At 42.4% G+C, this 22,970-nt stretch overlaps 1 protein-coding gene across 5 annotated transcripts in view; it reads right to left on the reverse strand.

The window, feature by feature from the left end:
• Positions 1 to 1,292: 1,292 nt before the first annotated feature.
• LOC121191476 (MAP7 domain-containing protein 1-like) overlaps positions 1,293 to 22,970 on the reverse strand; it is a 33,718-nt gene continuing 12,040 nt past the window's right edge. For 2 of the 5 annotated variants that reach the window (XM_041052627.1, XM_041052628.1), the window contains exons 2-17: positions 21,944 to 22,159; positions 19,820 to 19,888; positions 17,054 to 17,217; positions 16,222 to 16,330; positions 15,315 to 15,419; positions 10,916 to 11,035; positions 10,195 to 10,346; positions 9,289 to 9,431; positions 8,415 to 8,659; positions 7,312 to 7,654; positions 5,861 to 6,041; positions 3,145 to 3,249; positions 2,954 to 3,004; positions 2,808 to 2,862; positions 2,423 to 2,695; positions 1,293 to 1,911 (exon numbers count right to left, since the gene is read on the reverse strand). In XM_041052627.1, the coding sequence (XP_040908561.1) occupies positions 1,901 to 1,911; positions 2,423 to 2,695; positions 2,808 to 2,862; positions 2,954 to 3,004; positions 3,145 to 3,249; positions 5,861 to 6,041; positions 7,312 to 7,654; positions 8,415 to 8,659; positions 9,289 to 9,431; positions 10,195 to 10,346; positions 10,916 to 11,035; positions 15,315 to 15,419; positions 16,222 to 16,330; positions 17,054 to 17,217; positions 19,820 to 19,888; positions 21,944 to 22,159 (2,342 nt within the window). In that variant the 3' untranslated portion in view covers positions 1,293 to 1,900. The remainder of the gene's footprint in view (positions 1,912 to 2,422; positions 2,696 to 2,807; positions 2,863 to 2,953; positions 3,005 to 3,144; positions 3,250 to 5,860; positions 6,042 to 7,311; positions 7,655 to 8,414; positions 8,660 to 9,288; positions 9,432 to 10,194; positions 10,347 to 10,915; positions 11,036 to 15,314; positions 15,420 to 16,221; positions 16,331 to 17,053; positions 17,218 to 19,819; positions 19,889 to 21,943; positions 22,160 to 22,970) is intronic. The other 3 variants (XM_041052629.1, XM_041052631.1, XM_041052630.1) reach the window with 3 other exon arrangements.

The following is a 22,970-nucleotide window of genomic DNA, read 5'->3' on the forward strand; positions in this document are numbered from 1 at the left end:
TAGTTTTTGAGAAATTTCACTCAAAATCATACTAATCGACGATTACAGTACGCCTTTGTACTTATTCAGACATTTCAGACATCAAACTAGAGCCTTAGACCGGCTCTTGATGCCCCATGAGTAAATACCAAGTTCAGTGCTTCGCACCATATAAATTACCTGAATTACATAGGAAGTTAAAACTTGGAAGAACCTGAATGCGGTGTTCAGGTGGAACTTGAGTAACACTGCCATGTAAACGCCCACTGATGTGGCAAACAATAGAACACAACAGTACTATGAACTGCAGTGTAGCTTTACTCAGAGAAGTGAATGGGGTCCCATTATTCATAATGTGGGCTGAGGCAGAGAGACTCTTTGTATGCAGAGTTGAGTTGGATTGCGTGTGAGTAAGCTTTCTAATTATAAAATCACCATCCAAACCAAACCAAAGCAAATAGATACAAACAACATGTCCACAGTCACATCTCTGTGCCAAATGGCAGCAGGATCACAGTGAAACAAGGTCCAGTGCATTTTGTTGGACATTCGATATGCTCACGACCCTGTGACAGATGCACTGCGGCTGAAGCCGATTGGCGGCTGCAGCAATGAGAGCTCTGTTTGAGGACGAAGTTACCTAGGGGTGAAGGGAGAACAAGAAAGACCACAAGGCTTCTGACATTTGATTGCTAGAGTGCATTATAGCGAGTGGACAGAAAATCCCATGCACACATCTTTGATCCTCTGGCTGGACTACACCTCAGAGCTGGCTGGGGTCAGTTCTCTTCTCTGTGCAACCCAAAGCCACACAGCCAAACAAACACAGGCTGTCACTGAAAACAGTGGGAACCTGTTAGTTTCTGGTCATTCATTTTATACATGAAATGCACTTTTCCAGAGACATTCAGCATCTTTACTGAGGGAGGGGAGGGGGGGGCACTGCACCTTAATAAAACTCTGACCAAGGAGTAACACTGGCTGACTGGAGACGATGTATATCTCAGCTCCTCATGTGTTTGAAAGCAGTGCTGCCAGTACAGTAAAAAATAGTGCCAAAACAGTAGTAAACTCTTTAACTCACAGTGTGAACATAATGTCATATGCACACACAGTATGTGGTTAACTCACACAGCCTGTGGTTAAACTCAGTGGTGGGAGAAGTAAAAGTAGTAATACCACAGTGCCGAAACACTTGGTTAAAAATAGATGTTCTGCAAAATATTAGATTTTTAACATGAATTCACAGTGTCAGTTGTTTTTAGTTGTTAGCTGAAGGTGTAACATCCAACAAATGAATGCACAGAGGCCGGTCCCTTTCATAAAGCTTTATTTCACAGATCCCCTGTAACAGGAGGCCTAGGCAGCCAGGCTCATTATACATTTACATACACTGTCTGTGGCCAGTCCTCACAATGCTCCCCATGTTAAATAACTCAATAATTCAAGACAAAAACAACAAACACACACACACATTGTTCAACTGAAGATAACATTAACAATATCATAACGACAGTAATAATAACAGCCATTGTCAAATATTATGTATTTCCAAGGTCTTATGCTTTTCTAAAATTTGTTACACAGTCAGTCATCTTTAAGGTGCACCATAAAATCTGCATGTGACATTTCAATAAAACTTGACAGATGCTGCACCATAACACGCGGTGGAGACAGAGAATACTTGTTGTTGCATTTTTATATATATATATTTATATATATATTTCAGATGAGTATTTTCTTTTTCCAAGGCAGAGTTTATCTCCTCCTCTTTGTCTCTCTGCGGCAGAAACTGTAGATGTGAATTCAGCGCAGTCCATTGTTTGTTTGGCACACGATTTTTATAAGCCGCTGTGGTGTGGCATGAAATCTCATAGCTCAAGCAGAGACATAAGGCGCGTCTCCATGGATGTGTGGGGACTCACAGGACCTCTGCGGAGAAAGACAACAGCAGTAACAGAGGTGAGCTGAAGGAGGAAAGTTTTGTATTACAGCAGCATAGGCAGGCATGAAACCTGTAATTTGGACTTTTTTTTTATTACTATAACTATGTATACAGCTGTTTTATATCAGAGCTGAAACAATTAGTCAATTAGATTTTCATTTTTACAAATTTCAACCAACATTCAGCAACAATTAATCAAACACAACCAAAACACTTGAAACACGTCTCAGGATCAACTATCGTACCGCCTTTGACATTCTAGTACGACAAAACAAATGGCACTTCTGAGATACCTTACAGTATGTTACAGAAATGAATTAGAAATGCTGCAGTATGTCTCTACACTTTTACATAAATAATGTTTTTATATTTTTAAGTTTAAGTAGAGTTCACTTTTTCAAAATGCTCCATACAGTCAGCAAAGAGTGATTAATTCAGCCACAGAGCACGCGTCTCTGCTCTGTCATCACAGTCTTATCTGGTGTCTCATTACTGCACCTGCGACATGCTGAGGCTTCATTGGGCCTGTTTTCATCAGGTAGGGCTCTCCCCCCTCGAACGCCAGGATCGGCTCGCCGACCAGCCCACTCTGTTGTTGACCGGGGTTACCGCTGTTGTTCAGCTGGATGATCTCCTCAAAGTCCGCTGCCTCTCCGTTGGCCGAGACGCCATTTTGGTGAGCGGTGGGCTGGACGCCATTCACGACAGGACCAGAAACACCTTGCGACGGGCTGAGGACCGCTGCGCTGGAACTCTGCAGGTTCCCAGGAGCTACAGAAAGATTAGAGACAAATTAATGAGAAAAGATCAGATCATAAGATAAGATCTTGATTGCTTTGGGGATATGGGACAACAGAAAATTATCATGATACATGACAGTCACCTTTACTGAGCTCTGCGTCCTTGCCGTTGACCTGTGGTGAGGTTTTGACGTCTTTCTGTGATGACAAAGAACAAAAAAACGTCTGTTATTTCAACAAGACCAGACAAAGTTTAACTTTGTCTTAGTTTAAAATGAATCACACTGACCTTATCTCCTGCATCACTTTTCCGAGTCCTCTTCATGATCTCCTCAAGCCGCTGAGAGGATCAGACAGAGAGATCAGTGAGTTAGCTGCTGATGTTTTTCAAAGGAAGGAAGTACCGGGGTGAACCTGAGTGTGACCTGTGTGACTTTCCGAACTCTTAAGATGTAGTTTTTTTTCTCTCTTTGTCCTCACCTTCTTCCTCTCCAGTCGCTCCTGCTCTTCTTTCTGGAAGTGTTTCTCCCTCTCTATGCGCTGACGCTCGGCCTCCTCGCGGGCTTTGGCTTCAGCCTCCTCCCTCTGAAGAAAGAAAACAAAAACAGAAATATGAAGACTACAACTAATTACATAATAAAGTTTTATTTCGGGTGATTACTCTCAAACAGACAAGACTGAGCTTAACAAGCAGACAAGAGGAAGCAGCATGCTACAAAAGAAAGTTGAAAAATGCTCTGTTGCACATTGGGTGACACCTCAGATGCCGTTGAGTTGATTTTCATAAAGAGGAAACACAAAGCAGCTGACAACTGTCAAACTGTCCATCCACAGCTTAAATAGCATGCTTGGTGAAAAACCATGGTGTTTAAACCCACTTTTTACAGTTTCGGTCTCATTTACCGTGTTAAACTGTAAATGAGAGTTAACAGTTAACAGTTAAACACTGTTCTCATGATTGACGATCTGAGTTATACACATAAAAATGTAGATACATTCACATGAACAGTTTGTTCTCACAAAGAATAAGCTTCATGGGCAGCAGTGTGTGTGGGACACATACTCAGGACTCCTCTCTATGTTTTGGAGAAAAAATTCTTATATCTTCTTATATTTTCTTATATTATCTTATATTTTTATTTACAGCTGCCAATGTGTAATTTTGATATATTAAGTATTATCTTATTAATTATATTAAATATACTTTTGAGGGTTAGTTTATTAACAATGGAGAAATTTAGAAGACAATTGTGTTGTGTTTGTGTTGGACATATGGACAGCAAATGGACCAATTTCATTATAACATGTTATTTACTAAGCTCATAACATGGAAGAGGCACGGCTTTGGCAGGAATTCTGTCCCTCTTGCCAGAGCAGCCCTTAGCAAAAGACTTCATTGAATTCACCTCAAAAATGTGTGTATGCGTATGTAAGTGTGAATAAAACGTGCATGAATATACGTGTAAATAAACAGCGTTCACACTGGGGTTTTTTTGTCTCTCCCTCTGATGCCTGAGACAAAACCGACATTCTGCTGTGGCTCAGGAGGTGAAGCAGGTCATACACTAATCCCAGGGTTGGCTGTTCAAGCCAGCTCCAGCTTCTCCTGTCCACCTGTCGAAGTGTCCCTGGGCAAGAAAGTAACCCTAATTGCCCTTTCATGTTAGCTTGCTGCCGTTGATGTGTGCGTGAATGGGTGAATGAGAGATAATTCATACTGCTCTGAATTGAAGTGCTGTACTGCATAAATGCAGCCATTTACCATTTATGTCTGTGTGTGTGAATTAACTGAACATGAAAACAAAGTATTAGCCACCAGGGGGCAGCATACGCTAAGTCTGCTCTGCAGCCTTCAGGCCCAGGTTGATATTATCTGAATAACTCCATTACATGCTTCACTGGGTATTTAGACTCAACACCAACTAAACAGATGTGTTAAAGTCGACAATGAAAACACAAATTATGATGTGTGAATAAATCACATCTGTCGAGGGCAAAACAGCTGCAGCCTTTATGGAAATAAATCTTAAACAGTCATACATGATGTTAGCTTTCAGACTGTTTCCATACAGAGAGCGCGACACTTGAACTGAAGCGAGATCTAAAATATATGAGGCCTCTCCAGTCTCCAGTGAGTTTTGCTGTCGGGGTGGAACAATGGTCCAATTGAGGCTAAAAAGGCGAGTCGAGCATAGCTGAGTGCTTCAGGCATGGCGTACACTGACGCTGCTTATCCGACTATCAGCCCACTGCAGAGCTGAGCGTACGAGACAGAGGCAACACAGGCCTGTCACTATCTCCCCGATCACAATGGCTCCCTACAGCCTCTGCTCATCACCACTATGGAGGTCACCAGCTGGCATCTGCCCGGGCAGACAAGGGGCTCTCTGACTATTAGGGCTCACGCATGACACACATCGTCCGTGACAGCAACACATATTCTCCCCCTTTAATCTGCCCAGATGCCAGACAGTCAGGGGGGTGTGGCAGTCAGACCAAGGGCCTGATGTTTGGGCTCATGTACAGTAAAGTACCCCCCCCCCTCACTTGACAGCACGTATGCACTAATCTGCCCAGATGGTAAATGGGCTTACTCCATGTGGGGATCACAGAGATTCGTGTTGGTTAATGGAAAATTAAAGGGTTTTCAGTGCCTCGAGTATTTACAGTTAACAAGAAGTGATGATCTGTCTCACTGACAGCAGAGAGAGTTAAACACCGGGTCGAGGGTTTGATTCCCACTAGATATCAGCAGCTCAATAATAATCATGTTATATCTCATTTGCTTAATCCGTACAAAAACAAAACTGTCAAAACGGCAAGTTGTGGTTTTACTGGTTATGTGCTGAACTAGTTCTTCCTTGGTCTTCTCACCTACTCTGTTTATTAAAAAAAACTGTTCAAACTGTTCCTTTAAAAACAACTGCTTTGTCCAATTGTCCATAAGGAATTAAATCATTTAAAAAAAAGGACTAAGAGAAAATTTTAACCTATTTAAAATATGTATGGCATGTACACTTATATTAGCTATTCCTTCTTTAAATGCTGGAAACAAGTGCATGCATACATTATTATTTTTAAGGAGAAGTAACAGTGCCAGAAACAAGTTCAAGTGCACATAGGCAATAAACAAACAACATGACGCCTGTAAGATGTAAGGAAGTCCTCAGATTCTGGACTGTTGCTGCTCACTGACCTGTCTCTGAACCCTCTCGTTCTCCTCCTGCTCGGCTTTGGCTCTCTCCTGCGCCTCCTTCTCCTCTTGAGCTCTCTGGGCTTCGTCTCTCAGACGCTGCTGCTCAGCCATGAATCGAGCCTCCTCCTCTCTGCGCTTCCTCTCCTCGGCCTCCCGGGCCATCGCCTCCTCCCGCAGGATCCTAAAAAGATGTGCATAGTGTGCATTACAAACAGTATGCACATGCTCATATTGTACATTTGCATGTAATCCTGTATAGATGCTGAACTCTCAAAAATACAAGAAACACAAGTTGACCCAGAGTGTCTATGTGCCATTTTGGGCTGTTCTGACCCTAACACTGCCATTTGACTGAACCCAGCAGCCTTAAATGTTTTATAGCTAAAGGGGTTATTTTAAGAGAATCTACCTCCCCTCTTTGCACTTAAGAGGTAGCTCAGATTTCCTGTTTTTATTTGGAAGCGATTATGTTCTACATCTGACTCGTACTGTGAATTTATTAAGATTTGTGCTCCCTTTTTTATTATATAAGCAAAAGGCCTCAGCTGCTGTATGTTGATTCATGTGCCCCTCTTGAATGCGGCTTAATGCACAATTTGTTTGATTAGGCCACTACAATGATGAAAACATGAATAATATCCTTCTTTTAAGTGAACTTTAAATAAAAACTCCTTGAGATCTTCACTTCCACTGTAAAAAAAAAAGTCCTTCTTTATATTCTGTTATTTCCTAATAATTATTATTGTCTAATAATTTTTGTACAGTGTTCCCAGGGGATAGAAAGTGTTCAAATTGTACAATTGCAAATAATTAAGTAAACAACAGTTAACTTCTAGAGTAACTAGAGTTTGTTAGTCAGTGCACAGCAGATCAGCTGAACTTATAAAAAAATGAAATTTGACTGCAGGCAGCATAAACAATAAATGACAATAACAGAGCTTCCAGTAACTAATGAATTAAGATCATTCATTTTATTTATTTTTTTTTACTTTTTTGGGTTTAAATGGAGCCATTCTTCCATTGAAATCTTTCCTATAATCAAATGACACAACTGTTTCCAGGAAAAATAATCAGGACATCAAGGACTAGTGAAATAAAGCGTTACTAAAAAGAAAAACATATCTATAATAATAATACTAATAATTATTTCAGTGAGTTAACTTCTAGGGAGGGCCAAAATAAACCTACAGTGTGATGCAATACAATGAAAGTTTAGAAGACGTTGTTGTTATTGCAGGACTGTTGTATTGAGTTACATCATATTGAAAGGTTTTTCTCTTATTTGGTCAAATTTCGTTTTGTTTTAATTTTGATGATGAAATTAATTACAAATGAAACCGCTGTCACGCGGTGTTCATGTATTTTGTATGACATTATATGATGAATAACAAGGCGTGTTGTTGACACGACCTTGGCAACAGACTGAGATTGATGTTGACTCTGAGTCTGACCTGTTCCTTTGCTCCTGCTCCAGACGCTCCTGCTCCTCTCTCTCCCGCTGCTCTCGAGCTTGTCGACGTTTCTCCGCCAGGGCTCGAGCAGCCTCCTCCGGGTCGTTGGTGCCTGCTGACGGCTTGCTGATCGGTGCAGCTGGGGAGGCAGCAGCAGCGGTGGCAGTGGTGGGTGTAGCCGAAGGAGCAGGATTACTGTTGGAGGCTGTTGCAGGAGAAGCGGCTGAGGCAGCCGACTCTACGCTTGGCACAACAGCAGAAGCTGCTGACACAACCGGGGGGCTGAGGGAAGGAGGTGTGACCGGTGCAGAGGACACCACGATGGCAGGAACGTTACTGGAGTCTGTTAGAGAGAAAACAAAGAGAACAGGTGATGCTGTGTTCTTCAGTAAACCCCTCTGCAGGGGCAGTTTGGACGGCAGCCAATATATTCACAAATAAACACAAGTTATACAGAGAACGAAATCAGAAACCAAAGGACACCGCATCATGTCCACAGCCACAGTGAATCTAATTTATTCAAAACAGACACGTCAAAATGAAACTTGAAACGATTAACAAGTGAACACAAAGTCAGGGATTTAAAAAAGAAAAAAAAAATGCTATTTCTTGCATGCACACTATAATGTAGTAGAAAGCAGATACTGGACTTGTTAATGTCCAGTATGTGTCAACAATTTCTGGCACGTTTTCAGAGGAGCATTATAGTTTCACACACTGCAGAAGAGGTGACAGTATTTATGTCTGCAGAACTTCCTGTCAGGTTGAGTCCAGACAAAGTTAGCTTCACCATTCATCAGACACTCAGGAGGAAGAGCGTGTATGTAGCCTGAAAAACCCAGGGTGAGCCAAGGTTGACAAAACAAAACAAAAAAATGTGCTCCTGCTTGTGAAGTTTACTCCTATGAGAATGTCTAAATTTTTCATTGACTTTTTTGACAGCTGGACAGTCAGAAGACACCCCTGACACACACACTCTGCAGTGATCCTGTGAGTGTGTGTGTGTGTGTTCACACTGGAATTTACACTTCAACACGAATGTCGGCCAAAACCTCCAGGTCACCTTGAAGCCTGGATATTGTCTCCATGGAAACAACACTCACTCTTTTTCTCCTCTGGGGTGTCGGGCTGCTGGGGTTCCTGGCCTGTTTCCACGGCGACTGCAGTGACCGTCTGGGGCTGTACCCTGGCCGGCGTCTGGGCCCGTTTGGGCCGGGACTTAGTGCCAGGAGGTGGTGTCTTCTTGCCCACGGGTGTCTTGGAGGCTGCTGCTGCTGGCACCAAGGGAGACAAAGGCCGACTTTTGGGGGCAGCAGGTGACGGAGGTCGGTTTTTGGGTTTTGGGGTGCTGAGGAGGAGAGAGGAGATGGTAATGGTGATGAAATATGAGCAGGAGAAAGAGTCAAAGAGAAGAGAGAGAGGGTTGGTGGCATAGGAGATGAGATTTCAAAGCAGTGTAGGAAAAGGTAATGAGGTTTCCTGTTCAGAGCATAAAGCCCATAACTAGGTCAGGTGGAAGATATGACTGACTCCATCTGAAACTCCACATTCGGTCACCGTGACTCTTTGGCTGAGGGGGGGGGGGGGGGGGGGGGGGTTGTAACGTGAGAGTAGGAGAGGCAGGAAGCCATCTTTTTTTTTTTTGTGCATCAGTCAGGAAAACCCAATTCTGTCCACATGCTCCCCACCCTCTCCCAAACAGACAAGCTGCTGGCAGACTGCTGACTGAACAGTGTCCAGCAGAGTCTCTTTTAGTAGTTAGATTATAGCACCTTGGACCATCTGTCAGACATTAACCTGCTCCAAGGATAAAGCATGAGGACACATGAACTCCTTCTCTCTCTGTTTCTTTCTCTCAGCCTCTCTTCTGCATAAGCTGAGTCCTCCATTTAGAATTGATTTCAGATTAAAACTACAGATTAGAGATATATTGGTCCACGTGACTGGTACAAGACAGTTTATCCGAGCAGACGATACCTGGTCTCTGGCCTGGATCTTGTGGTCGTAGTGGCAGGTGATGTCGTCTGTCTCTTCTTCTGCACTTTCTCTTTCGTCAGAGCGTTCTTCTCTTTTTCATTCTCCCTCTCCTTGTCTTTCTTCTCTTTCTTCTTTTTATCCACCTTGAAGAAAGAGGTGACACAAGCAACCAGTTATCACCTCAGGCTAAGGCTGATACATGTGCTAAATGTCCATGTTGTCACCTGACAGTGTTACAGAACAAAGAGCAACTGTCTTTAAACCTGGCATGACAGTTTATTTCCTATACACACATTATTTAGTGTTTAATTAAGTTATAGTTTAATTGTGACATTATGGTCCTTTAAAATGATTTCTAAAATTAAATTTGCATTTGTTGGTTTTCTTTTGACCACTTGGGGGCAGCTGTGTGCGCTGATATTATCATCTAAAGCTGGCAAACCTTTTACTGTAGCAAACAGCTGCCTATTCACACATTGTCATTCATATGGAGCCGTGTTTCAGGCAAACTGAAATCCAATATTCACACTCCTTTTAGCTCAGTTTTGGTTTCCGATGACTCCTGAAAGAAATATGTGGTTCAACCAGCTGGTGAACAGCTAACTGTGATTTTACTGTTACAAAATCGTCCTGATTAGTGCAGCTTTAAATTCAAATCTAAGTTTCAGGTTCAGTGGGTCGTTTCAGATTAAAGAGCTGACCCACCAGAAAGATTTCACTGGGGTGTTTTTCAGTGAAGATGACAAACATCCCACGGAACTTTTGGATGGATGGGTCGACAAAACATTGTTGTCAAAAAAAAAGCACTGAGCAACACAGACCCAAAGATGATGGATAACACCACGCGGGTGTGCATGTATGTGTAAATGACGGTCGTCATGTGCACAGTTTGTGTTCACCACCTACCGGTGTGGAGTTTCGTCTGCGCTGACGCTGGGTAATGTCCGGCGTGCTGGCGGAGGAGACCCTCCAGCGCTCTGCGGTGTTCTGGTGTGGGTGGTGATGGGAGCAGGCGTTGAGCGGGCTGGCAGAGGCTGAACGGGAGCAGTGGTGAGAGTCTGAGTGAGACATAAACATGCAGAGAGCGGCAGCAGGGCCGAGGTCAGGGCCCCCACACACATACACACCATGCAGAGTGATAAAACGCCTCTCAGCGAGGACACACAACATGCTACCAGACAATCATTCAAATCCAGCTGACAGGTAAAGTAATGATAGCTGAGGAGGAGGTGTCTTATTTTATTGTTTTTGCTGCAGTCTTATTGATTTCATTCACAAGTTTTATCATCTTTTTTTATTGTTACCCATTAGTGCCTTTTGTAGCTTTATTCTTTAGTGCAGCAATCCCCCATTTCCCCTCAGGAATCAACAACTATCGACTCATCGACAACTATTTTAATAATCGATTAATCATTAAAGATTGTTGACCAGACAAAACATTCAAATACATCCCTTCTGGATCTGTAAAGCTGTAGTGTGCATTTGACAGATTAATCAATGATTAAAGGGGGGGATAAAAGCTGAAACATTGAGAGAAGGGTGATAAAAGATGTTGAGTTCTGTTATTTACTAATGTACGTTATGAGCCACACTGAGCAGAAAGATCTGGTTGGGGTCCGATACTCACGAGAGTCGCTGTTGTTGAGGAGGGTGGCGGCGCTGCGACTGCGGGCCAGGAAGGACAGCGTCGGCGTCATGAGCCTCTCCACGATGCGGCTCTCCCAGGGGCTCAGACGCAGACTGCGGGCTGACACAAGAGGGTGCTGTCAGTGTCGGGTTACTGTTACAGTACACAGATACACACACTGCACGGATGTGAACATACAGGAGATACTCGTCTTACACACAGAAACACCGTCACATCTGTACATGTGCACTGTCGCACACACACACACACACACACTGCGGGAGATGTACCGCTCCTTGCTGAAGATACTGCAGCAAAACCTCTCTTCTCTCTCTCACACACACACATTCACACACTCTGACTACAGTCTGCCTCAGTCTGATGCAGAGTGGAGTTTGTGCACTGCATTCATGTGCTGCTGAAAACATCATAAAAACTAAATAACACAGTAGGATGATGAGGATGGAAAGTCTGAGGAAATGTTACCAGGTTACGACGGTAAAAAAGAAGATAAAACTTTGCCTCTGTCAAAGGTAAATAAACAGCTTTTTAACATGTAACTGTTAAGGCAGACAAGTCATCAAAACATCTAAAAATCAAAGGCAACGTGTCTTCCAGGTTTGATTTTTCGGACAAAACTGAACAAGAGTAAAATGCAAAAAAAAAAAAAAAAAACCCCAAAACATACAGATCTTTCCAACAGCACCTGAATGCACAGCCAGAGACATTTCATTTCTCCGCTGCTCAGGAAGCATAAATAATCTCGCTGGTTGATTTGGACAATCAGGAGGTGGAACCAAAAAAAAAAAAAACAGTTTTTCACCAGTAAGCTAACTGGCAAATTTGACTTGCCCCACCCACTGATATTTTATTCATCATTGAGATTATTACTGCTTCTACAAAAGGTCAGTATACCTCACACTCCAGTCTGGCAATCAGACACACTCAGACTCAAAGATACAGGAAAGCCATACCAGTTGAATGACCGAACTTTGGTCTACATGTTACACACAGTACCAGACATTAGATAACCAAACACAGAGGAGCAAACTCAAGTTAATTTTCATTACTTACCACTCAAAAACACATCACACCAAAGTTTCTGTTTACTCGACCTCAATCAAACCCAGAGCAGTGCAAAGGCCTGTCAGTTTCTGGTGAGTTCAGCATTAGTGCTGTTTGTCCTATAAGCAACACACACTGCTCTGAACTAAACACCATTCTGTGTATCTGTTACTGTTACTGAGTGTCATGTGATGAAGATTCAACACATACGACGTCCAGCAACAGCAGGATATAACATGTAATAATGCACTGTAATGACGGATGGAAAAAAACAACAACACATACACCAATCAATCATTCTCTCATCAGCAAAGCAAACTGACAAATGTCAGATTAACCTTTGGCAGAAATCAGTCTGAAAATATTTGTTAGAAACTTCAGATGCCTCTGAGTGAATTTTACATATCACAAGACAATTATTAGAAAATCCCATAAGGGAAGAGAAGGAGAAACATACAAATAAGTGATGCAGAGTGAGAGCTCACACTCTGAGACTCTTCACACAGAATACCATAAAGAGGACGCAGAGCTCAAACTTCCTCAGCAGTATCTGAAATACAGAAACAACCACTGCAGTGCAGCATTTTCTAACAACTTTCTTCCTTTAGACCCTGCCCTGACCAGAACTCCACATTTACTCAAGTTCTACACTTCAGTACAGTTTTGGGGCACTTTACTTTATTGTTCTTTTCCCTCCACTATATTTATTTAACAGCTATAGTTACGAGTTGCATTGCAGATTAAAAATTTAACCTTGACTAGCTACACCATTAAAACGCTTCTTATATGTAAGCCCCAAAACATATGACAAACATATGTTCCCTTTAATGTGGTTAAAATCATCTTATTCCACACTGTGTTAGTGTCAACCATGTATATTCTAGCTGAATATCTTCACTAAAGCTATGTGATGTTTACACTGAGTGAAATATTCAAACTCAGTAATATTATAGATTTTTTGTTCATCATTTTAACTTTCTCCAAAATTCAGTCTGTCATGTTTGGAATCTTTGAAAACGTTCTGATAACATAACAGAGACAGCAGCCATTCGACCGCATATCAAGTCATTTTACTTTCAATACTTTGTGCCGGAAGGGACGATTGATACTGCTCTCACATGTGTCCATTAAATAATAAGCTGAAGTCTTTGGAGGCATCTCACTGGTTTTGTTTTCTTTTTAAGTTAGTTTACAGTTACAGTTCTGCTCCTTTAAAAAGGCTCATTCCACAGTAAAATACAACATAAAACACACAAGTGCACAGGCGACAAACGCAAACAGATGGACACAGAATGTACCATCGCAAACATGAGATCTAACAAGTTACGACAGCAAGTCCAGTTCGTGTGGATTTCCTGTCCCTTACAACAAAAACTTCAACTGACAACATGCTGTGCAAAGATGTTTTTTTTGTTTTGTTGCCAATGGATATTTACGTCTTCAGCTTCTTCTCAATGCTCTGTTGCAGCGTATCACAACAGACGTATGCATGATACCTACAAACACTGATGACATAATAGTGCAATCACAACAGCGCTGCCACAAACAACACGAGGTGTGAGTTTTGTTGATGTTTACCAAACGCTCCTTGCATCATTGACAGGTCGCTCTCTAACAGCAGCACCTCCGCTGTACGCTGGACGGATCATTTTCACAACATGTTTTATGACTAACTGATAACCCGACTACCTCCTTCTTGTTGCTAGGCAACAGTGGTTTCCCTCCTCCTCTTTCTTCTCCAATGCGGCAAGAGGAGGCCGAGCTGCTGCCTGGTGATCGACTGTTCACCTGGAGGTGGATTGATGCCTGGATCTGTAAACGTCACCTACCCTCCTCCACACTTTTACTGCTACACTGTGCAGATCATCACCCAAGGCCAGAAACACCAGCTCTGATATTGACCATGGCCCCTGCAGAAATATGATTCAGCTCCAAATTGTCCTTTCATGTGTCTGCAGTATCAGAGGATCTATATTAGTGACGATCAAGCAAGAAATCTGAGTCTCTATTGTGGCGACGGAGGAGCTTGGAGCCGAACTGCTGATTGCACTGTGGGCGACACGATCTACAATGACACATGTTATGAGGCGTGACGAATCTGAGATGAAGACAGCGCTGCTCATGTACATGTGGCAACTCAGGGGTCTGATGAAATGAGTCTGATATAACAAGTTAATTTAAATATTAAATCTATTGTGGCAGTGTATTGCTGCCGCCACGGCCTAAAAAACTGTTGCTCAGTTTCATTTTACAGCATAAAAAATCTCCCATTTTAATGTGAATTTTAAGAACAGAATTTCTTGTCATTACTATGAAATTTTATACTGACATTCATGGCTAATTAGCAAATGCTAGCATACGAACATGTTAAACTAAGATGGTGAACATGGTAAACATTATACTTGCTTAACATCAGCATGATGCATCACTACGTAAGCCTCACAAAGCAGCTAGCATGGCTGCAGACTCCTGGTCTTTTTTGTATGGACAACACAACAACTGTTGCTTTTATGTTGATTAAAGTTTCTTGTTTAAACTTCATGTTGCATTTGTTGAATTCTGGAAAAATGTATAAGTGATGTGTTGCTATGACAAGTAAGGTTTTTCATAAAAGCAGAAAAATCTAGAAAAATGATGTTGTTATATTGCAAAGTGGGTTGTATTAGAGAGCGAAACTTTTCATGTTATAATGAGAAACTGAGCAAACGTTTTTTTTGTCACGTTGGCAGCAATACGCTGCAGTCAATAACCACGCAAGAGAGGCTTAATCTCTACATAAACATGCTATGAATTTACACAAAATAATACTTAAAACCATATTATACAATACATGTGCATTTATTTGCTATACTTGGTTCATTTTCAACAGTCACACTAATATCCACCACCAATATTACCACCACCACCACATCAAACCACCAACAGTAAAAGTGGAGGGGGACAACCAAAAAAGAAGGTGTCGAGACAAGATGTGAACTTATAAAACCTATGAAACACACGTACCAAAATATATCACAGAATATGGCTCAGTGATGTCGAGGTGAAAGGGAGGCTGATCAAAAATGCAGAGGAGACTCAAATCAATGACAACCACCAACTGAAATTAAAAACCACGATGCATACGAGACCGAGAGCGTGAGAAGAGTGGGGGAGTAGGTGGTAAATGACCAGTCACCAAGCACAGGCAGGCAGGCAGGCCACCAGAGACGACAGTTATAATAATAATAATAAAAAAAAAAAAAGGGAAGAGGAGGGTGGAGGGGGATGAAGAGGAGGGGAAGGGGGGAGGGAAGAGGAGGAAGCCTGGTGGACATTGACGTCGGGTCGTCCTTACTTCTGTTGGGGGAGTTCCAGAGCGTGGCAGAGGACTTGGACAGCCTGTTGTTAATGACAGGGTCCACCTGTCTCGGCAAGTTGACCGTGGAGGCCGAGCATCTGCCTGCACCGGAGAGAACGCAACAGACAACAACTGTTCACAAGGAGGCCGGGGTGCGAGGACCGACTCCCTCGGTCTGGATCTGGAGGAGAGCAGGGACTCACCATTCTCTGAGGTCAAACTGGCTTCTCATTACAGTTCAGAGGGAGATTAATTTGAAATCAGACATGGAGGAGAAGGGGAGGAACTTTGAGGAAAGTATGGGAAGGGAGTGGTATAGTTAGACATCACAGTAACTACTCAAAGCTTTTTCGCTTTTATCTGCTGCAAAAAATTTACGTGAACTCTCAACACACTCTCGCACACATTCAGGATCTTCCACACTTCAAGGGAGAGAAACTTGCGTTGACCTCAGTGTCAGCTCGTCACGTGCTACACACCAGTAACAGGACAGTCTGAAAAGGAAAATTAGCCCACAGCTCTGTGGAAAACGCCGCTCACACCGCTGATCTAATGAAACATGTCCATGACAGCTACCTTTTCGCTCGCCTTCCTGCCTCTGTGATCACTTTTAAATGGAGAAAATTGGTACTTGAAACCAACTTTTGCCCGAAAAAAAAGCAAAACCCAGAGACATTCACTGAAGAATTACAAAGGTTTAACATCATAAATTACTGTATAGGTCATCTGCTGCTGTCCCCCCCCGCCCTTATGACATCAAACCCTTGACGAGTTATTTCCTTGCATTGCATCAGTCGGACCAGTGAGTCAAAGTCTGTGAGGCGTTGCTCAACACGAAGACCTGAGTTACAGTGAGGATGTAACATATTCCTGTCATTGTGGTTGTGGTTGCCATGAAACTCACTTTCTCTGCGGGAGGTCTGGTTGAGTCCACCCGCCCAGGACCACCTCTGCTGGCGGATCTCGGCCCACGTCTTCTTGGTGGACCTCTTGATAGCTGCCTCATATCGTTCCTGGAGGACCAAAACAAACCTGAGTCTGTGTTTGCAAATGTTTACACCTATCACAGATCATTTCACTGTTTAATATCAGAGTCGTACGTGGACAAAACAACTGCGTAATCCAGTGGTTCCCAACCAGATGGGTTGGTACTTCTTAAGGATAAATCTTGAACAATGTTTGAACTATTCCTTTAAATGAAACAAACTGCAGTTAGACTTATGACAAGAAGTCACAAAGAAGACCTTTCATTTTAAGATGTTGCAAGCCAAAGAGGTTGGGAACCACTGCTGTGATCAATAATTGTTAACCCAAATTCCAGCCAAAGAAAAATCTACTTTCATGACCCTGTGGAAAATTGGCTGTGTGCAGGAAACACTTGGCATCGCAGCTGATATTCAAGATCGGACCAAATCCCTGTCACACAGGCAATTTTCCAGTGGTCAAAATTGTACAAGGCATTTTCTCGCATAAACACTGGCATGGTGATGATTTCTGCCCTGACGTCAGTTAACACGGAATATTTTGGAAAGCAGGACACAGTTCTATGTCTGGCAATAAAAGAAATGTGCCTGTGTTTCTGAATATTTGCCACCAATTTCAGTCGTATCAGCTCATGAGACAAGCTTTGTATTGCAAAGGGTTTAACCATAGTTTGTTCATTACAGATTTCATTCATCAGTGGCTTTGAGCTACTATATCCTGAGTTAAATGTGGCTGTCATGCATCTTTCCCACCTTGTTCTTTTCTAGTTTCTGTCTCTGTTTCTCCTCCAGCGCAGCTCTGCGTTTCTCAGTCCTCAGTCGCTGGTCCTCCAGCTTCTTCCTGCGCTCCTCCAGCTGGCTCTCCCTCAGACGCCGGGCCTTCTCCTCCTTCTCCAGCCACTGGGCTTTCTTCGCCGCTGTAGGGTTACCACAGAAAGAGAAGTCAAAACTTCAGACAGAAAAGAAAGATTATTTTTTTTTAAATCATTGACTTTATTTAAACAGGTAATTCCCCCTGAGTTTAGTAACCTGGCAGACCTTGCCAGGGCGGCAGCAACACAAGTTTTACACAAGACAGCACAAATACAACAGTAAAAAAAAAAACAGGTGACAATGTATGAAGGCTCAATTAAGCTAAGAAAAAAGAAAGTTACAAAACAATTAACAACATTAGGAAAGCTAAAGTGAGCTAAAACTGAGAAAGAGAAATGTGGAAAATAAAAGGTTGTTGAGGATGATGTTTGTCTGAGATATCGTCATCAATCAATCAATCAATCAAATGATTGACATAGTCATGTCAACCTCATGGTGGTGCTAGAGGGAACAAGATTCAGCCCATGGGAACCATGAATGTCTGTATGGACGGACGACTGACATTTCCTAAAGCCGTGGCACTAAAACACAAACGTTATCAGGCACAAAGAGAAAAGACATAAAAGCCAGTACATGGGTAATGTAGTTATTTAAAAATGATTTAAGTTATGAGTTAAATAAATAATGTCTTTGCCCAAATTGTCTTACGCAGGTTATTGAAAAGTTAATTACTCAAATTTAACAGAGTATAATCACTTAAAGTTTTCAATAGGCCTCAACCACTAACACAGAATGGGTGAAACAGATGGAAGACTCTGTGTTCATCATACTGTAATCCTGATAACAGTAAATAAGCAGAAGTTTCCCACTGTGTTTTACAGCACCCTCCAGCAGATGCCAGTTTCTTTGCACATCCGCTGCTGTGGCTCATTTCTTGGAGGAACAATTAAACAGCAATCAGTCCTATCACATTAAACTGCCTTTATGTTGGACAATAGCTGCACTGCCGTCTGCCTCATAACATCGTTTTACATTTTTCTCTTCACTTGAATTTGCTTCCACAACATATTTATAGGTTAAAACAATGAAAAGCTCGGTGTGGGGGATGATGTGAGTGGGTTACATGCTGGATCCAACCAAAGAGATGGCATGAAATGTCTAACTATATTATATAATATTAACTCATAGAGCAGTAAGTTAGATAGCATTAGGAATACATTTTAGTGGACTGCTCAGCTCTGCCAGGATGTAGCAGTGAATTTTTGTGAGGCAAAGACGTGTTTTGTATTTAGTTCAGTATTCTACAGCTCATCTTCACTAATGAGCCAAAGAGGCACACCAGTGTGAGCCTCACTGACAATAAGAAAGCCTTTTTCACTCCTCCATAAATCCAATTCCTGAAAAAATCCAATTATGTCTCCATTCTGTTCGGCAGAATTGAAAAATACGTCGGGTTACCGCTTCTCACATTCTCATTTTTGCAGAGATTTATATTTGCACAGAATACTTTGTGGAAAGCTGCTGTTACATAACAACAAGTCTCTGTTCTTCACAATATGTTCCGATGTATTTGTTGTTTAACAGATAAACATACAGTCAGCATCATGTTTTGTGACCTACATGCCATTTTGTGTACACTGTTTACAACAAACTGGACGCTGAACATGAAAAAAAGCCTGTACCATTGTACCATGTAATTACGCAGAGAAGCAAACTGCAGCAAACTAAACTTATCTCAGAGCAGCTGAAGCTGAGTAAACCTCGGGTATTATCGATAAAAAGGCAGCAGAATTTCCCTTAAGAACCATGCTGCGGCTGCAGCACCACCACATTATTGATGCTAATGACAGTAGTAATTAAATCTAATCTGTCTGAGAGGCCTGGTCTCAGTTCACGGTAATGACTGCTCATTTTTCACGCCAAGTGCTTTAGGCTCCGAGGGACGTCTCTGCAGGGAAACGCCCACCAAGCTCTGCTCTGATTGGCTGCTCACGCTTTGGCCTTCGTCCACAGGAAGAAGGCCTGTGTTTCAAAACTAGATATAGTCTTTCATGATTTTGGGCTAGAACAATATTTTCATAAGAAAAAGTTTTATTCTGCAGCCGCAAAGTAAAACCATGATTATAGGTGTGGGATATGCATGCTGGGTGGGAACGCAGGAAACATAAAGTCAAAATAAATTTAAGCTTTACACGAACAGGAACATTTAAGTGAAAAGCGAAACTGCACAGGGCAGTTCACAGGGTTCACAGGTTTCATCTGAATGACGACAGAAAACCAAATAATTGATTCATGGAGGAAGAAGAAAGGGCACGACTGCTCAAGCCGGAGCAGTGGGAAGTGGAAGGAAATGGGATTCCCATCACAAGCTTGATTATTCCCAAATGGCATGACTGCTGCGAACGCTGCGGGTTTTAGTGAAGCCCCTTACCTTGCAGCTGAGTTTGTTGTTCTGAGAGCCATGCAAGGAGAAACAATAAGAGACGTCAGTTACGTCAGAGCAGAGTGACAGAGGTAGAAAGAGGGAAGTTGGTACCAGGTTAAAAATAGAATTGAAGTTTGTGCGTGCATCAAGTTAGTGGCAATAAAATCCATGCTTCATGCATCACCGTCAGTTTTTTTCTGTATGAAAATCCAATTTGTTCAAAGTTAAATGAGAGTTCTGCCCAACATACTTTATATCTGTATTATTTTACCACTTCTTACCGATGTATCTGGCCCTCTCCTCCCTCCGCTCCTTGGCAAGTTTCTGTCGTTGCTCCGAGCTCATCGAATCTGTGGGGAAAAAGAAAATACAAAGCTTTCAGATATGACCACAGGGCAGACGCAGAACACCCTGGAGGGATTATATATCCCATCTGGCCTGGCAACATCTGAGGATCCCCAAGGAGGAGCCTGGAGAGATGGCAGGGGTGAGGGATGCCTGTTCTACCATACTTGAAGAAGAGGTACAAGTTAGAGGTCATATAACATGATGATGTCAAAAAACTGTGTTTGGTCTCAGATTACTGCCACCGCAAACCACAGCAGGGTGAGTGGCAGAAAATGGATGGATGGATATTTTTCATTCAGCTTTAGTGGTATTGATATTGGTGTTTTTTATCAGCTAAGGTTTTGACATATTTATGAGGTGAAGGGAATTTTGTTTATGGTGCTCAAATCGATGAAAAGAATTTCTTCCGTCGAAAGCAGTTCCAGTGAAAAGTGTTGACAGTGAGGGCTGTGGATTGTCCAGAATAACAAGGATATTGTTTCTGGATACTTTTGCAGCTGCAGACTTTTTAAAATGTCATTTTTCAAAGCTGTGAACACCACAAAATGAGATCCGACTGACTTCCATCACACTGGGGTGGAGGAAAAAGAATCAAACCTGGAAATATAAAACCAAAATTACCTGAGGTATTTGAAAAATTACTAAATTATTTTGTCATTTGTCTGAACTAAACCCATGGCATGTTACAGAACTGTAAAACAGAGATTTTTTTTTTAAATGAGAAAACATAACGACCTAAGATGAAGTTTTAATTCAGACCTGCAGGATTCATTCACTGATTCAGTTGCAAGGTCAATGCAGTTCCGTCTCTTCCCACACTGCATGTACAGATCAGCTTCAACGGTGAGGTACATCTAGTTTTCAGCCGTCTTCATCTGCAGTGATAATCAGCATGAATCCTGAGGCACTTTGAAAGACACAGTGGTGTAACACAAGGATTTGTGTAGCTCTTTCTGCCTTAAAACTGGCTGTGAAAAGCCACGACTGAAGAGCCGTACACACACACACCGTTGAAAACCAGGACCCCTGGGGTGCTCGCTCAGCCCGTCTCCTTTTGTGGCTCTCCTTCGTGCTATGTAATATGTATGCCGCGTATTCTCAACCAATCACAGCAGGCCCTGCAGCACTTCTGTCTCCATGGCAACCTGAATCACTCACCCCCCCCCCCCCCCCGGCCCAATCCCCTTTTCAGAGAGTTTCCTACACGGCCTCAGTCTGGCCGATGTGCAGACGCTATGAGAAATAAATTTCATCAGGTCCTGTGGCACTGGGACGTCACTTAATGCACCGGTGCCGCGTCTGACTGTTACTGTATGGGCTGATCTTTTTTCTTGTCCTAGTGTCTGTGAACAGCCCGTCTCCTGTTTCAACATCAAAATGAACGTGTACAAAAAGCCAGGTACATAAAAATATGAATTCAACTTTTCTACTGGCATTTTTGCGAGTTCGATATGAATCGAGTTTACATTGGTACGCACTGCTTCCATGAAATAGCCATATGCTCACATTATGAGTCCGACACTGCCAAAAGCTTTCATCTTCTCCTGCCTACTCGGCTTTCACACATTACGAAAAACTAACTTTCAGCCATATAAATTAAAACATTACAATCTTAAATAGTATTACAAACTGACTTGAGTGGCTGACAAGTGTTTTACCTTCTGGGATTACCCTAACTGTCTGCACTCACTGCTGACAGCGTTCAGTACTACAACCCTCTACAGGCTTGTCTTGACTCAGCTGATGCTGATTCTGTGGAGAGGCTCACTGCTGCTGCAGTTAAGTTACACAACATTTAGTGCCTGTGTTAATAATAGTTTTGTATTTTGATCTAAATACTTATATCATCTCCAGGTTATTTCTTTTATTTATGCTAATTCATACTATATCATCTACACATGATCTAATTTGGGTTTGACGTTTCACTGACTAATCTAAATCTAATAAATTTAATGGTGTAAAATTGGGGAAAATGTGATTTATATCCATGTTGCCATTTTTGCCTCTGCAAGCTACATGCAACAGATACTTAAGGACAAATACATCCATAACTCTACCTTTCTTGGGCTGAGGGCTGCTGCTGCTGCCCGGGGTAGATGGCCTGACATCCGTCTTGGAGGAGGCATCTGTCTTGGTGGGGGTCTCGGTTTTGGGGCTGGAGTCTGTTTTAGGAGAGAGATCTGTGATGGCTGAGTCGTCTGGGGTCAGATGGTCTTTCCCCAAAGACTTGTCCCCATTCTGGATGGACTGAGTCTCTGTCTGCAGGGGCAGAGCTGCAGGATAGAGAAAGGGAAAGTGTGATTAATACAGTAACACACATCATCCTGACAAACTATGGATCCACTTTGTCCTGTCACTGGTGCTTTTTGTCTAACTCATGGCGTCTTTCTCTCGCGTCATTCATAATCAGCGTGTTGTCTCCAAGAAGACACTTCCAATAAAGCTAATGACTTTGTTTTCCACCTCCACTGCTGACACACCTTCACTATAAACCTGTAAAGCCCACAGTGGCTTCATTAACGCAACACTCTCGCCTCATTAGAAATCATTAACATCTCTTTCACACGGTGTTCACACACATCTGTCGATATGGAGAAAGACGCTACACTTCCCTCTCCGTCCCTGAAGGCTGGAGTCCTGCAGAGAAAAAGCCTCCTGTCAACAGCGTTAAACACACCAGCAGTAGGTGAGATGAACAGCGTGGGAATAAATCTGAGTTTATTAACAGTAACAGATTAACAGTGAAATGAAAAAGACGAAAGGGGCTAAGATACACACTGACTTTTCCTGCAGGGGAAGATGGAAACATTGGAGACTGTGTAAAATTATTTCAACTTGTTTCCCTAAACAGAGGAAATGCTTACATAGTCACCATGGGGATAATTAATGTTAGATTTGCTTAATTATCCCCACAGAACAAAACTTAAAATGATCTATAAATCCCTCAACTTCACCGTGGGCCACAAAACGCTCCAGATGACGATGTTGTGCGATTGTCTGGGTAGTCTTGAGTTCTTTAAAAACTCCCTTACATGAGCCCCATTCATGTCACCACACAGATCCACTCATGAGGCCAGACTTCCT

This window comes from Toxotes jaculatrix, chromosome 13, assembly GCF_017976425.1.
Source record: "Toxotes jaculatrix isolate fToxJac2 chromosome 13, fToxJac2.pri, whole genome shotgun sequence".
Classification (NCBI taxonomy): domain Eukaryota; kingdom Metazoa; phylum Chordata; class Actinopteri; family Toxotidae; genus Toxotes; species Toxotes jaculatrix.